This window comes from Castor canadensis, chromosome 16, assembly GCF_047511655.1.
Source record: "Castor canadensis chromosome 16, mCasCan1.hap1v2, whole genome shotgun sequence".
NCBI classification, from domain to species: domain Eukaryota; kingdom Metazoa; phylum Chordata; class Mammalia; order Rodentia; family Castoridae; genus Castor; species Castor canadensis.
The window spans coordinates 61,894,634-61,911,093 of NC_133401.1; the positions used below are offsets into that span (position 1 = coordinate 61,894,634).

The 16,460-nt window shown below is 36.9% G+C and overlaps 1 protein-coding gene across 4 annotated transcripts in view; it reads right to left on the reverse strand.

Moving 5' to 3' along the window:
* Window positions 1-16,460, reverse strand: part of Rad50 (RAD50 double strand break repair protein) — a 69,832-nt gene that overhangs the window by 50,678 nt on the left and 2,694 nt on the right. For all 4 annotated transcript variants that reach the window (XR_012442514.1, XM_074057217.1, XM_074057216.1 and 1 more), the window contains 2 exons: window positions 3,404-3,555; window positions 213-398 (listed from right to left, as the gene is read on the reverse strand). Coding sequence is in view for 3 of the 4 variants with exons in the window: in XM_074057216.1 (XP_073913317.1) it covers window positions 213-398; window positions 3,404-3,555 (338 nt within the window). In the remaining variant the exon portion in view is untranslated. The remainder of the gene's footprint in view (window positions 1-212; window positions 399-3,403; window positions 3,556-16,460) is intronic.

Below are 16,460 nucleotides of genomic sequence, written 5' to 3' on the forward strand. Positions count from 1 at the left end.
ATAATCCTAGCTATCTAGGAGGCTGCGATCAGGAGGATAGCGGTTCCAGGTCAGCATGGGCAAATAGTTCTAGAGACCTTATCTCCAAAATAACCAGAGCAAAATGGACTGGAGGTGTGTGTGGCTCAAGCAGTAGACTGCCTACTTTGCAAGCTGGAAATCCTGACTTCAAACCCCAGTCCCATCAAAAAAAAAAAAAAAGAGTTACAAACCTTGTGGCTGAGAAAATCTCATCAAACTTTTGCTTCAGAGCCTTTCCTTCACTTAAAGGCCAATTAGAATCTTCTTGGTGACAGAAAATGACATTATTTAGCACAGATTTGGAAACCCCAAGAGAACTTATCATTTCTCGATCAATTTCTGCACATTTGGAGCTGAGACTGACCTTTTCACCATGCCTATAGAAAATAACAATCAAGTATGTAAGTAAAATGACCTCTGGTAGTACCTAATCTAATGCTTAATCAATCTTCATGGTATACTTCTTTAACAAAAAAAATCCCCTTTACCTGTCCTATTATAATAGCTTCCTCATGCTAAGTATTATTATTAAATGACTTAGCAGTCTGCTGATGAAAAAGTTATGTAAAACAGGGTGGTACAGGAAAGAATGCTGGGTTTCTGTTTTTGTTTTTTTTTTTTTTACATATTTGGACTTTTAAATACAACAATTTAAAATATTTATATACAATTTAACATGCAATTTGTAAATAACTTAAAATATTTATATATACTATCTTTCATCCCTAGAATTTGGACTTTTAAATACAACAATTTAATATATTTATATACAATTTAACATGCAATTTGTAAATAACTTAAAATATTTATATATACTATCTTCCATCCCTAGAATTCAAAAATAAGAAACTTAAATTAAAAAAACATGATCATCAATAGCAGGGAGGCGAAGGTGACTTAAATGAAAACAGCTAAGAATGTGTTGTTTAGAAAATGGGTTCTCCAGTAATGGACTGATACCAGGCAGGCAGAGGCAGTGTCTGTCTTTACCATTTTTTATGCATTCCTATTTGTATTTTGAAAACACTACAGTGAGTGTACTGAGAATGTTCTATAGGGGACTAGAAAGGACACCCATAGACCACTAGGTTATCACATTAGACCATGGAAAGGTGACAGTAACCTGGACTAGAACAGCTGTTGTAGGGATGAAAACAGATTCAAGAAACTTAGGACTTGGTTAGAGAGGCTATAGAGGACAAAAGGTATCAAGACTTAGGTTCCAGGCCTTGTCACTGGATGGATAGTGGTGTTATTCACTGAGATGGAAAGTACTGCAAGACATCCTACTCGTAGGAGGCTTTTTAGGAGGAATAAAAGACAGAATCATGAGCTTGCTTTGGGCATGTTGAATCTGAGGTATCTTTGAAACAACAGGTAGAAAAATGAGATAAGTAGTTGGATACATGGGTCTAAAGACAGACATCTGATTTGGAGAAATAAATTTGTAAGTCACACAGTAATTTGAGTAATGGATATGAATGAGATTATATCTCATATATGAGCTCATATAGAGCAAAAACAGAAGATACAGGAACAGGATAAGAAAAAAGAAGAAAGAAGAGAAGATACAAAATATTCTAAATTATTTTATGTAATGGCTGGAGCCAGTGGAACAACAACCTGTCTTGTCAGGGTGAATGAAGTAGGATGTGGCTATGATGGAGAGAAAGAGGGAATGGTGGCATACTATGGAGGTCTAGAAAAAGAAGATTTCAAGTAAGAATTAATTAGAACTTAATTATTGATCTATGGCACATAAAACAATGGCTCTCCAAAGATAGCCACATTCTAATTCCCTGAATTTAAGAATACGAGGTTATATGGCAAATGGAAGATTAAGATTATAGGCAGTATTAGGCTGCTAACAATCTGATTTTAAAATCCAGACTATCCTGGATTATTTGGGTGGGGCCAATGTAATCATCAAAAGGTTCTTAAATATGAAGAAAGTGAGGAAGAAGAGTTAAGAGTCATTCAGTATGAAAAGCATTCTGCATAGTACTGTTGTTGGCTTAGAAGCCAGAGGAAGAGAACAATGAGCAAGAAATGTTGGTGGCCTCTAGAAAATAGAAAGAACAAGGGAACAGATTCTCCCCTACAGCCTCTAGACAAACACAGCCTCGAGACAAACACAGCCTACAAACTCCTTGGTTTTAGCCTAGTGAAACCCAATTCAAACTTCAAAATATAGAACTATAAAATAATATATCTGTGTTATTTTAAGGCACTAAATTTGTGGTTTATTATAGCAGTCAGAAAACCTAATATATGAGCTCTTATTACATAGCAAACATTTTGCATGCATTAGTTTAATCCTTATAATCCTTATAAGTTAAGATTTGTTCAGGGATAATGAACTCCTATTTTATAAATGAAGAAAACAGAGGCTGACTATTAGTTCTACTTTTTATAGCTGCAAAATTATCCTATCCAATGAAGAGGTTATTTGTAACCTTAGTTGGAGCTATTTCAGTAGAGAAATGGAACTGGAGAAGGAGTAAGAAGAGATGAAGAAATGAAGACTATCAACTCTTTTGAGAAAACTGGCTATAAAAAGCAAAGAGAAGAGAAAGACAGGCATTAAGAAGAGTAGAATGAAATCCAAAAGGGCCAGCCATGACTATAATCCCAGTATTTGGGAGGCTAAGGCAGGAGGATAGTGAGTTCAAGGCCAGCCTAGGCTACATACAGACCCCCAATCTCAAAAACAACAACAACCCGCAGTAACAAAAAATCCAAGGAATGAGAGGGAATTGTGTATGTTTAAAAACCAATGAAAAGAACCTGCTTGAGAAATCAATGGCCAGTAGCTACATGCTTAACATTATTGGGTAAATAAAGGGAAACAGTTAGTTTAACAAATAAAAAGGGGAGGAAAGGGAACAGTTAAGTACTTTGCCTTGAATCCAGGGCAGCCTACCTCCAAAACCCATACCCATTACAAGATGATACCTGACTCTGACACAATGGTAACAGTTAAAACAAATTATTACTTTTCCCTACTCCTTCTCATTTTACCCATCCCTATAAATACTACCATTTTAAATTCATTCAACCTATATTTGAATGATTATATACTTTTAATTCAGCAACTGTTCATAAATTACTATATCTTTAATGGGATCTTTCTATTTCATTAACAGTATCAAATAATTAAATGCTGATAGTAGGGGACACAATGTATTGTAGGAGCAGGGAGTATAGAGGAACTCCATACTTTTTACTCAATTCTACTGTGAATCCAAAACTATTCAAAAAATTAAGCCTGTTGAAAGAAAATTAATGTTCTCTAAAATAAAGTAGTAGGAAAAAACCTTTGTCTTGTAATACCTGAAAGACTGAAAATGAAAATATATTCAAATATAATATAAACACCTACTTTGTTCTAGTAATGACTCCTTCCAGGGTTTTAAATTCCGTCTTTTTGCTTTTCTGACTACACACCATGGATCGCTGCACAGCTACAAGTTCTCCATTGACATCACGAAACTGTAGACGGATCTGGGCTCTCACATCTGTTTCTTGAGCAACCTTTGAAGGTAAACAGAGAAAAACTATGTTACTTTAATAAGCACAGAATGTTGGTTCTGAAAGAAAAAAGCATAAATCATCTTGTTTACTATCTAAAATGAGGGAACAACTACAATAAAAAAAAATCCTTAAACATACAAAAGGAGTACCATTTTTTAAGTGCTATTCAAAATATAAGGAAAAGAGTACTGTTTAACTGATTTACTAAAATGACATTAACATTGTCTATCTCCTTTACTCAGCATAAGACCAGGTATGTGTACTTGGAAATAAATGGATAATATCGTTTTAAGTACCAAAACTTTTTTAAATAAAATAATCCTAAGCTAACAGAGTGGAAAAACAGTGTAAATAACTTCCTCCACACCGAATCACAAGAGATTAAACTACTGCTGATCTGATGTCCCATCACCAGTATTTCCTACAAATAAGGAATTTCAATCATAAAAATCAGGAAATTAATACTGATATATCACTACCACTTGGCTCTCAGATCCCATTCAAGTTTTCCCAAATGTCCTTTACAACAAAAGGATACAGTTCAGAATTACACATTGCATGTGGTGTAAAAATACATTGCATGTATCTTTAGTTTCTTTTAGTCTAGAATGGTTGCTCAGATCTTCGTTGACTTTCATGACTGATAATTTTAAATATTACAGACCATTGTTTTGTAAAATATCCTCTAAATTTGGGTTTTTCTGATGTTTCCTCATAAACAGAATCAGGTTATGCATTTTGGGCAGGATCATGATATAAGTGATGATGAATCTCTCTCCGCAGGTAGGACATGATTTTAATTCATCTCACTACTGGGAGCATTAACTTTATTTAATCTATTTATAAAAGTGCATCTGACACATTCCCTAATTTCTTTTTACTTTACAATTATACTTTGCTTGGAGGGGTATTAATTTTATTGACTTTTTCAAAGAACCAGATTCTGGATTCATCATTTTCTTTATTGTCTATGTGTTCTGTTTCATTGATTTTTGCTATCTTTATTGTGTCCTTCTTTTTGTTTATTTTTAACTTTAATTAGTTCTTCTTTTTCAAATTTAAGATGGAAGCCTGGGGCATTAATGTTTTTTTTTTTTGACAGGCTCTCACTATATAACCTAGGCTGCCCTCAAGCTCATTATCTTCCTGTTTATACTACAGGTGTGTGCCATCAATAGTCAGCACCTTTTTTCTTCTTCAAACATCTGGACTTTATAAATTTCTAAGAACCCAGGCATGGTGGGTTCTTAGAAATTTACACTAGGATTACACTTGTAATCCTAGTGCTCAGGAGGTTGAGGCAGGAGAATCATGACAAAAAAAGAGAGAGAGAAAACTTTCTAAGCATTATTCGACTGCCATGCTTTTGTTTGTTTGCTTGTTTTTTGAGGCAGGGTCTCACCATGTAGCCCACGTTGGCCTTGAAGAACTATGTAGCCTAGGTTGGCCTAAGACTCAGGATTCTCCTGCTTCAGCCTCTAGTGTTGGGATTACAGGCATACGCCACAACTGACTTTGTTACACTTTTAATTAACTCACTTAGAACTACTTTTCTAATTTTCCTTGTGATTTCTTTTTTGATCTATGAATTATTTAGAAGTGTGCTGCTTAATCTTCTACTATATGAGGATTTTCCTGGTTTTTAAAAATTATTTCTAGCTTATTTCTGATGTGGTTAGGAATATACACTCTGTGTAACTCTAACCCTTGTAAATTTACTGACACTTGTTTTATAGTCCAGAATACTGTACTTGAAAATAAAATATATTCTGCTGTTTAATAGATTTTCCTATAAAAGTCAATTAGGTTAATTTGGCTATTAGTGTTATTGAAGTATTTCATACCTTACCATTTTCTTCTGTTTCTCTGACAGTGGTACTCAGATCCTCAACCAAAATTGTACATTTGTCTGTCTTTCCTTTTAGTTCCACAGGTCTTTGTCTCATGTTTGAAACTCTGCATTTACAACTTTTTTTTTTATATGAATCAAGCCCTTTGTCATCACAGAATATTGTTTTTACCCAAGTTATATCTCTGGATCTGACATCTACTGCCTGATAATATAATCACTTCAGCTTTCTTTTTATTAGTGACATAAAAGTATTCTTTTCCTTTTAACCTTGCTATCTATATTGTTAATCCTTTTGGTTTTGGTGAGTTTTTTTGTTGTTTTTTATTTTTTGGTGGTAGTGTTACTATCTTACATTTCTTATTATGCTTATGTTTTCTTTTATATCTATGAGAATATTTAAAAGACTTACAGTGATATTTTAAGGTTTTTGTCTACTACTTCTTTTGTATCTTTCATTATTGATCTGTTTCTATGACTTCTTTTCCTGGTTATGGGCCATGGTTCCTTGCTTCTTTACAGGTCTGACAACTGCTGATCGTGAATTTTGCCTTGTTGGATGAAGAATTTTACTTTCTTCTTTTACACTTTGTTCTGGTATGCAATTAAGTTTTGTCAGCAAGTGTGATTCTTTTGAACCTATTTTTAAGGTTTGTTAAGGAGGGATCCAGAGGAACTTTTACTATAAAACTATACTTTTAGTATTTTCTCTCAACCTTAAAAACTTTCTTTTTAATAATTATGGTAGTATAAACTTACTTAGGAAAATTACTTCTGCCTTTATTTATTTGTTTTGGGTAGTACTAGGATTTGAACTCAGGCCCTTGCACTTGCTAGGCAAAGCACTTTACCACTTAGGCCATGAACCCTGCCCCACCCCCAGCCCTTTAATTATTTTTCAGACAGAGTCTCCTGCTTTTTGCCCAGGCTGACCTTGGGTCACATTACTCCTACCTATACCCACCTCATAGCTGGAATTCCAGATGTGCCCCACCACACCAGCTACTTTGTTGAGATGAAATCTCACTAACTTTTTGCCATGCTGGCCTTATATCTCCATCTTCCCAATCTTCACCTAAGTAGCTGGGATTATAGGCACCCCTCCAGGACTTACCTCTGCCTTTTTTAAAATCTGAAAATATTCTCTATTTTACCTTCATTTTTTTTTTTGGCCGGGGGAGGGGGGATATTTTTGCTAGACACAGAAGTTTGATTTCTATTCTTTAGCACTTTAATTTTTTTGGCGGTACTGGGGAATGAACTCGGCCACATGCTTGCTGGGCAGATGCACTAACAACTGAGCCACTCCACCAGCTCTCCAGCACTTTAAAGATGTCCCACTGTTTTCTTGCTTGGTTTTTAATAAGTGGTCGGCACTCATATTCATTATCCTTCCCCTTTGCACAATGTGTTGTTCTTTCCTCATTTGTTAAGGTTTTCTTTTTTATCTTTAGTTTTGAGCAATATGAATAAATGTACAACATGAGTACGTTTATGTTGCTTATGATGCGTTAAGTTTCTTGGGTCGAGTTTACAGTTCATGTCTTTTTCCATATACTCTTTTCCACCTTTTCCTTGAAATCCTTGGGCTTATTTAGCACAGCTTCAAAATCCTTGTCTGTTGATTCTAAAATCCGTATCATCTTTGGGTCTGGCTCTACTCGCTTTTCCCCTCCCAGTTATGAATCATATTTTCTTCTGTATATCCTGGGTATGGTGGATAAGTTTAAATACCATGGGATTTGGTTTTAGCAGAAAGTTAATTTATTGGTAGCTCAGATTGAGTGAGTTAAAAGTTTGGCTCTGGGCTAGAGGCTTGGCTCAAGCAGTAGAGTGCTATGTTATGGTGGACTTTCTGAGATCTCCAACTGAACAGTGAAGAGTTCCATAGGGTCTCTTCACTCTGGCATGTCAGGACCCAAATGTCTTCCAGAAGTGTATGACCTTTAAAATCATTCAGCTCACAGCACCACTCTATATCCCACCTTGATAGTTGGTTCTCTGGTAATCCTCACTGAATCTCTGTCCATACATGCTTAGCATAGTATCTGGGTAAAGACTTAAAGGACTCTTATGCAATTTTCTAGTGCCCATCTGTACACAGCAACCCCATTCCAACACCCTGCCCCAGAATTCCCAGTTACCCTAGTAAACACAAACTCCTGTCTTTGTTTCATTTGCCTAGTGATGCCCCCGATCTCTGCTCAATTCTAATTCTATCTGCCAAAGTGTATGAAATGTCCTTGTGTATGAAGCTAGAATGTGGAATCATCTCAGATACACTTCTTCTCTCAAAGAATCTACGTTATCTTTTGTCCAATGTCTGCAAACAGTAGCTTTAAATATTCTTTCCATTTATAGTTGTTCATCTTGGGAGTATAATTGTGATACTCATTATTCTGTTGCAAACAAAATGAGGAGTTCTAGATTCAGCACATTTTTTTAAGTCAGAAAATACCCTTGATTTTAAAAGGACTTTTTGGCATAAATATAACTGATATTAATTCATCAAATCATTCAACAAATATTAAGCATTTTGTAGCTTTCATCTGTTGTTTTGTTTGAAATGACAGAAATTTTTTTCTTTGGAACATGGATAACTGGCAGATTAAACACATGAGTAGAGAAGTGTGTAAAACATCATCATAAGTGAAGATCCGGGTGCACTGTAAGCACAAAGCAGGGGCATCTAGGAGAGGTCAAGGAAGGTATTCGAAAGGAAATACATCTTTAAACTGATACCTGACAGACAAATAGGAGTTAGGCAGATGAAAAGATCTGAATCTAAAGACTGAGAACGGCTAAAGTACTGTTGGCCCTCAGTATGAGATTTTAGCATCTGCAGAGTCAACCAATCTTGAATCAAAAATATCTGAAGACTGCGGATATAGCTTAGTGGTAGAGCACTTGCCTAGCGTGCACCATGCATGTGTACTGAACATGTTCAGATTTTTTCCTCATCACTATTTCTTAATACACAGCATTCACGTTATGTATTAGTTACTTTCCTCATTGCTGTGACAAAATACCTGAGGAAAAAACTTATTTTTGCTCACAGTTTCAGAGGGTTCAGTCCATAGCTACTTGGCCCAGTGTGCTCTGGCAGAACATCAGAGTGGCAATAGCAAATGGCAGGGACTGCTCACCTCAGGGCAGACAGGAAAAAGAAAGAGAGACAGGAAAGGGCCAACGACAATATTCCATCTCCCCCCAAGGGCCTGCCCCCAGTGACCTACTTTCTCCAGCTAGGTCCCACCTCTGAAAGTTTCCACCCCCTCCCCAAAATAGTACCACCAACTGGGGACCAAATGTGGACATTTCAGATTCAAATGGTAACATTCTACCCCTAGCCCCAAGGGTTTATGGTCATCCCATTTTGTCCATCTTCAAGAGTCCTTAAAGTTTCAAAAGTTCCACATTGTTCAAAAGTCTAAATTCAAAATCTCTTCTGAGACTCAAGACAAACTCTTAGCTATGAGCCCCTGTAAAATCAAAAAGAAAGCTATGTACTTCCAATATACAACGGCACAGAGTAAACATTACAAAAACGGAGGAACCAAAGAATAGCAATGAAGGATCAGACCAAAGCAAGACTGAAACCCAGCAGAGAAAACATTAAATCTTGTAACTGCAAGGCAGGCATATAGGTCACAAGGTGAACCTCAATGGGTTTGGGCAGGCAGTACTGCCCCTAAGAACTTGCCATTTGTAGTCAACATGGCCTCTCTCCTGGTCTGGCCCCACTCTGTCTATGGCTTTCCTTGGCAGACATTCTGCATTCCTGGCCTCCCAATACATCTTCAGTTTCACCCTCATAGTTTCATGCATCACCACTGAGGGGTTGCCTGCAGGGACTCTGACCTTGCTACAGGTTGCCTGATTTCCCATTGAAATCTGGGTGGAAGCCTCCATGACTATGCCACTCTTGCCTTCTCCATCCTGAAAATCCAGCATCACATGGACAAAGCCAAGGTCTGTTGCCAACTTGAGTAGTATCCATGCCACCTTGGACTATGGCTGCAGTGGCCTCCAAGCTCCTGCAGCTGAACCATGCTGTAAGCAGGGTGCCTCCCCACCCCCTTTCTTCTCAAGAAAAAGTCTTTCAAATGAGTTTAGAATTTTATACCCTGGAACCTGTGATGAGTGGGGTACGGCCAATTTCTAAGATGCTCTCAAGGCATTTTTACTACTATCCCTCTACAAAGTAGCTGACTTCTTTTCAAAACCCATCTCTTTTAACAACCACATCCTCCTCATCCACAACTTTCAACTCACTCCTTTTCTGGCCACACTACATTTTTCAAATTCTTCTGCTCTGCCTTTTGCTCTCAATTCTCTCTGTAAAGCAGAAGCCAGCAACAACCATGCTACAGCCTAAATGCTAAGCTATCTTAAAATTTTCTCGACCAGATGAATTTGTCCATTATCTTTAAATTCAGCCTCAAAGTCTGAGAACATAGTCAAAATGCTACCAAATACCTAAAAGAAGCAATCTAATGGGGGCAAATGATTTATTTTTGCTCACAGCTTCAGAGATACCTGTCCATAGTGCTTAGCTCCATTGATTCTGGGCCTGTGTGTGATAAGGCAGAAAAACACAGAGATAAGAGTATGTGTGGCACAGGCTCCTTATGGTAGGCAGGAAACAGAAAGAGGCCAGGAATAAGATACTCCCAAGGACCCAACTTCCATGACCTACTTCCTCCAGCCAGATCCCAATTCGTTAAGTTTTCAGAATCTACCAAATAGCACCACCAGCTGGGGACCAAACATTCAACTACAAGAGCCTGTGAGGGACATTTCAGATTCAAACCATAACACATGGTATTCGATATTATAAGTAATCTAGAGATGATTTAAAGAATATCAGAATGTGTGTAAACTATGAATCAAGCCTAGACCATTTTTTATAAGGTACTTGAACAGGAAACAATCCACCATGGATTCTGAGGGATGGTTGTAATTTCAGAATAGTTACTGCAAAAAGTAAGGAGAAGTTAAAAAATGTTTCAGTAATTAAGAACTTTCTGAAGCATGTTAAAGGTTTTAGATTTAAGGTAATGGAAGAAAGCCTCTGAATGTAGTAAATACACATTTTAGAATAATTTTATCTTTAGAGTGAACAGATTGGCGAAGACAGGAAGCAGGGAGGGATCCAGGAAAGAGAGGAAAGCAATCTGAGCAAGGGTTTAGCACTGTGGATAGAAGGAGAGGGAGAAGTTGCTGGACTAGCTGTGTGGAAGAAACCTCTTAGGGCAGAGACATTTCAGTGAGGAGGTGGTTAGAGTTGATATAAACCTCTGAAAGCCCAGGACTTGATTTTGTCATTTCATCCCAATGAAAGCAACACCTAAGGATTTAATCCCCAGTAGTTCAACTAAGGAGCTATGCATTGATACACCAATAAATTAATTTGTTTATAATGTCCCAATTAGCCAAATACACATTTTCATTCTCCAAGGCATCTACCTGTCTAGAAAGGTAAATCTATCTGGCCGATGCCAAATCAGAATATGAAATTGAAGAGTCATTTCAAAAAGTTATTTAGATTGAGGGGTTGGGGATTTAGCTCAGTGGAAGAGCACTTGCCTGGCAAGTGTAAGGCCCTGAGTTCGGTCCCCAGCACCGGAAAAAAAAAAAAAAAAAAAAAAAAAAAAGTTATTTAGATTGAGTTATCTATTAAGGCAAACAAATGTGTATTATACTTCAAAACAATTTTGATCCAAAAGAATAAAATAAAAAATAAGCCCTTCCCTTTCCAAACAACCTAGTCCTAAAACAATTAGGTGGGACAAAAAAAAAAGTATGCATTCATACTGGTTAGAGAAAGAAGGACATAGCAGTTCAGCCTGGAGTGGAATAACTTGAGTTTAAATAGGCTGAGAAGGGTATCCACAAGAGTCTAACGATAACAAGAGTTCACACAGGCTAGAAAGAGCATCCATGAATAGGGACAATCCAGCTCATGAGGGGTGTCACACTGGGGGAAGAATCACTGTGGGGATGCAGTCTGACAACGCTGAGGAAGGAGATCTACATGAGGGGACAGTCTGCTAGGAGATTCAGATCAGAAGAGAGAGGGCATTCCTGAAAGAGGCTAGCTGGTATTGAGTATCAGACTGGGAAGGGTAAGAAAGGTATCCAGGATAGAGAATAAAGAAGTCATCCAGCATGGGAAATCAGAACCCAAGCAGAATGGGAAAGCATTATGTGAGAGAGATAGGATGAGGAGTCAGAGCAAAGCAGGTCAGAGCAAAGTAGAGGGCTTCCAAAAGATGGCAGATTCATTATATATGGGGTTTTGATCAAATAAATACGTTATTAAGGATATAATCAATTTCTTGCTACAAATAAATGCGTTATTAAGGATATAATCAATTTCTTGCTACTTATTTTATTCATTGTATTCATCAGGCAAATCCTCACCTTTAGTTAAATTACACTTAGTGCATGTCACTGAAAAATTGAGCGACACTGAAAAAATACACACAATCACAATGACTGGTCTCCTTAAATTTTCACATGTAAACCTTAAGTGACCTCCTGACATCATCATGCAATACTGTAATACCTTGATAGTCAATCTACTTTCTGAAGTAAAAACTATTTCACACATTTTCTAGCTTCAAGCAACCCTTTCTTCCACTTCCAGACAATGACTTTCTCTTTTGAGAACTACAGAGCAATCAAAAGAGAATTTTTTTTCACCACTATCTTTACCAATCTTATATTCCACTTCCCATCCTGTTAAACTAGATAAACAGTGCATGCTTCTGTTAGCCCCTCCAGCTGGGCTTGCCTAGTGAATGATTTCGCTCTGCAATTATCTTCTCTCCGCATCAATTTTTCCCTCTACCACAGTCATTCTCATTATTCTATATTCTAGTATACCTCACTTTTAAAATACAAGAGCAATAACCTTTATCCTGTAAACCTCTCCAACTACTATTCCATCTCTGAGTTATAGCAAAATTCATAAAGGTTATAGTTTCATTTTCCTTCTGGAAAAAGAGGATTTTTCTGATTACTGAAACTGACTTTATCAAGAACATCAATGGACTCCACACATCCAAATACTCCTTTTACTTCAACTATGAACACATGTAGAGTTGATGGCTTCCTTTTAATACTTTATTTTCTTGTCTCCCAAGACCTCACTCTCCTAATTTTCTTCTTCCTTTACTAATTATTCTTTTACTATCTTCTGCTGGCTCCTCTTCTTCCTGTTTTTTGTTTTGTTTTTGGTGGTACTAGGGTTTGAATTCAGGACTTTGTACTTGCTAGGCAGGTTCCCTACCAGTTGGGTTATGCCTCCAGCCCTTCTTTCTGGAGGGGCATTAGCTCTAGTGCTCTAGGTTCAGGTCTTAGACCTCTTCTCTCTATTCACTCCCTGTCTGTTCTCATCAGGTTTTAAAAATTAACTGTACTTTTTCTAGCCCTAACCTCTCAACTGGACAAACTTTTATTTGCCAAATGTAAAGCTCCTTTGGATATGTGACTGACATCTCAAATTTACATGTTTAAACCAGATCTACCCAGATCTACTTTCTCAAGCACAAAACTCTATAGAGTTATGCTTGATGGTTCTATTTCTTTCATACACCATTATCCAAACCACTAGCAAATCTACTGGTTCTTTCTTCAAAACAAATCCCAAATTCAAGCATCTCTTATCAATTCTACTACCTTAACTAGGCCACCAATATTTTTCACCTGGATTATCACAATCCCCTTGTCTTTTCCCTCCTATCTTTGCCACCTACAGATAGTCTTCTCTTGGTAGCCAAACAAATCACTTTGAAACATAAATCAGATTGTGTCTTTTCCCTATTCAATATCGTTCAATAGATTTTTTTTCTTCTTTTTTAGGTGGCACTGGGGATTGAAAGCTTTTTTTTTTTTTTTGAACAAATCAAACTTGAGATGCTCATTAAATATCCACATAAAGAGGTGGACATCTACGCCTAAGCTTAAGAAAGGAATTAGGGTTAAATATACAAATCTGGGAGTCAACAGCACACAGTCAGTACTTACAGCTATGAGACTGACTGAGATTACCCAAGAATACAGAAAAGACTGAGTCTTAGGGCTCATCAGCATTTGAAATCAAGCCACAGTGGACAGAAAGCAAAGTCTAAGAAATGGCCAGTGAAAAAGGAGAAAACCATAAGATTATGTTACAGAAACCAAAAGGGAACTTAAAAAAAAAAAGAAAGAATAACCCACTATATCAAATCCGTTGAGAAGTTAATCAGAATTAGAAAGTGATCACTGTGTCTGGAAACATGGAGATTACTGGTGATCAGAGTAGTTTCAGTAAAGAGAAATAAAGAAGAAAATCTGTATGGAGAAGATTGAAGAGAAAAATGGGAGACAATGAAAAGAAAACACTAAGTACATATAACCCTTGTTAATTTTGCTATAAAACACCAAAGAGCTAGGTGTGGTAGCACATGCCTGCAATCCCAGCACTGGAGAGGCAAAGGCAGGAAGATCAAGAATTCAAGGCCAAGCCAGGTATATATGCCTGTGATCCTATCTACTCAAGAGTGAAGACAGTAGTATAGAGAGTTTAAGGCCAACTTGGGAGTCGGGGGAGGAAGTAACATCAAGATCCTATCTCAAAAAAAGAGCTGGGAGTGTGGCTCAAGTGGTAGAGAGCTGGCCTAGCAAGTGCTGGATTCAATTCCCAGGAATCCTCCTTCTTCCCAAAAGAGTTACCGGCCAGCCTAGGCTACATAAAAGAGATTGTCAAAAAACAGCAAACAAGCTGGGTGCTGGTGGCTCACACCTGTAATCCTAGCTACTCAGGAGGATGGTGGTTCAAAGCCAGCCCAGGCAAATACTTCCATGAAATCCTATTTTGAAAAAACCCTTCGCAGAAAAAGGGCTGGCAGAGCGGCTCAAGGTGTAAACCGTGAGTTCAAGCCCCAGTACTGCCAAAAAAAAAAAAAAAAAAAAAAAAAAAAGCAATTAAACCAAAAAGAAACAGAATAGCTTCCAGAGTATGTATATATAGTGATAAGGAGAAACAGCTGATACAGGAGAGAGAAGAAATTAAAAAATGAATCCTTGAGTTGGTAAGAGATAAAGGGGCTCTTGCCTCCAAGAGGAGTTAGTTGAAGTTTATATAAGATAATAAATAGGCAGGCATGGTGGTTCATGCCTGTAATCCCAGGATGCAAGAGGCCAAGGAACACAAGGATTTTGAGTTCCAGGTCAGCCTGGGCTATATAGTAAGTCATCTCAGGAGAGAAAAGAAAAAAAATTACCCTTAATAGAGGAGAGGAAACAATACAGGTACATATATAGGATAGTTTGGTAGCTCACATGATTGGAAAAATGAGGACATTTTCACCTGTTTCCTCTAATTTCTCAGTAAAATACACCAAAAGATCTAATTGAAGAGAAAGTAGGTTTAAGAAGGTGTGAAGCAGTCAGTTTAGAGACAGCCTGGTATATGTACTAAATGGTGTTACTACTTCTAAGATGAAATTCATAAATGTTTTCATAATTGCAGAGTCAGCTTAGTCACGTAAAAGTAGAGACAATTTTGCTGGCCAGTGGCTCACACCTGTAATCCTAGCTACTCAGAAGGTAAAGATCAGGAGGATCATGGTTTGAAAGCAGCCCCAGTGAATAATTTGTGAGACCCTATCTTGAAAAAGCCCATCACAAAAAAGGGCTGGTGGAGTGTCTCGAGGTATAGGCCTTGAGTTCAAGCCCCAGTACCATAAAAAAAAAAAAGTACAGACAATTTAAATGATCAGCAGGGGGTCAGCTAAATAGACTACAGAATATAAACTCAGTGGAAACTATTTAGTAATTAAAAATGATGAAATAAAAATGTGTTATCTATTAACAGATCTATAGTATATCACCAAATTTTTAATTTGTGCAATAAATTCCACTGACATACCAAAATACAAACGTAACAATATATTTATATGCTCATATAGGCATGGTCTTTTAAACCCAGAAAAAAGCCTCAAAGAATATACAATGAGGTGGAGTGGCTCAAGTAACAGCATGCCTGCATAGCAAGTGTGAGACCTTGAATTAAAAAAAAAAAAAGAATATACAATGAATTCTTAGTGGGACTGGTGCCAGGAAAGAGTGAGATAAGTACATGACCCCACTAAATAAGAATAATATAAAGGAGGTCAAGGTAGGAGGATCCTTGTCTGAGGCTAACCCAGGCAAAAGCACAAGACCCTATCTGAAAAACTAACTAAAAAAGCCAAAGGACTGGGTATGGCTGAAGTAGTACCACATTTGCCTAGCAAGCTCAAGGCCCTTAGTTTAATCCCCATTACAAATACAAAAATATTTAATAAGAATGTATATATATATATATATATATATATATATAGTATGTAATATGTATATAGTAGAGTTATATACACATAACAAGAAAAAACTACAGGCCAAATTCTATGTCCTCTATATATACTACTAGTATAGGTATCATAACTCAAACAAGAATTTCTATACAAAGATTTTCATCATGGCACATTTTAATGGAAAACTAAAAGCAATATAAATGTAAAAAATTATGCAATTATTACAAATGTTCATCAGTTATCATGTTTGTTTTGAAACAGGGTCTCACTCTGTAGCCCAGACTGACCTTCAACTATCCATCTTCCTGCCTCAGCCTCCTGACTGCTGAGATTACAGACCTTCTCGCCTGGCAAACATCACTCATTTTAAGTAGAAAATACTTCAGGTATACAAAAAAATATAAAGATTAAAAGAAGTACCCATGTAACAAACACCTAGATTAAGAATTTATCATAGTGTTTTAAGGACATAGGACATTATGATAATGCTTAGTGGGAAAAAAAATCCTGAATATAAAATTAGGTAAGAGTATGACCTCAGCTATGTAAAACAGTATATAAAGGAGAAAAATACATGAAAATATCAACAACAGTTATCACACTGGGTGCTAAAATTATGTGCAGGTGACTTTCTATATTTTTTGACTGTCGGGTTTCCTGCAGTAAGCTATTATCTCTGATAGTTATAAAATTTTATTTTAAAAATACAAAAT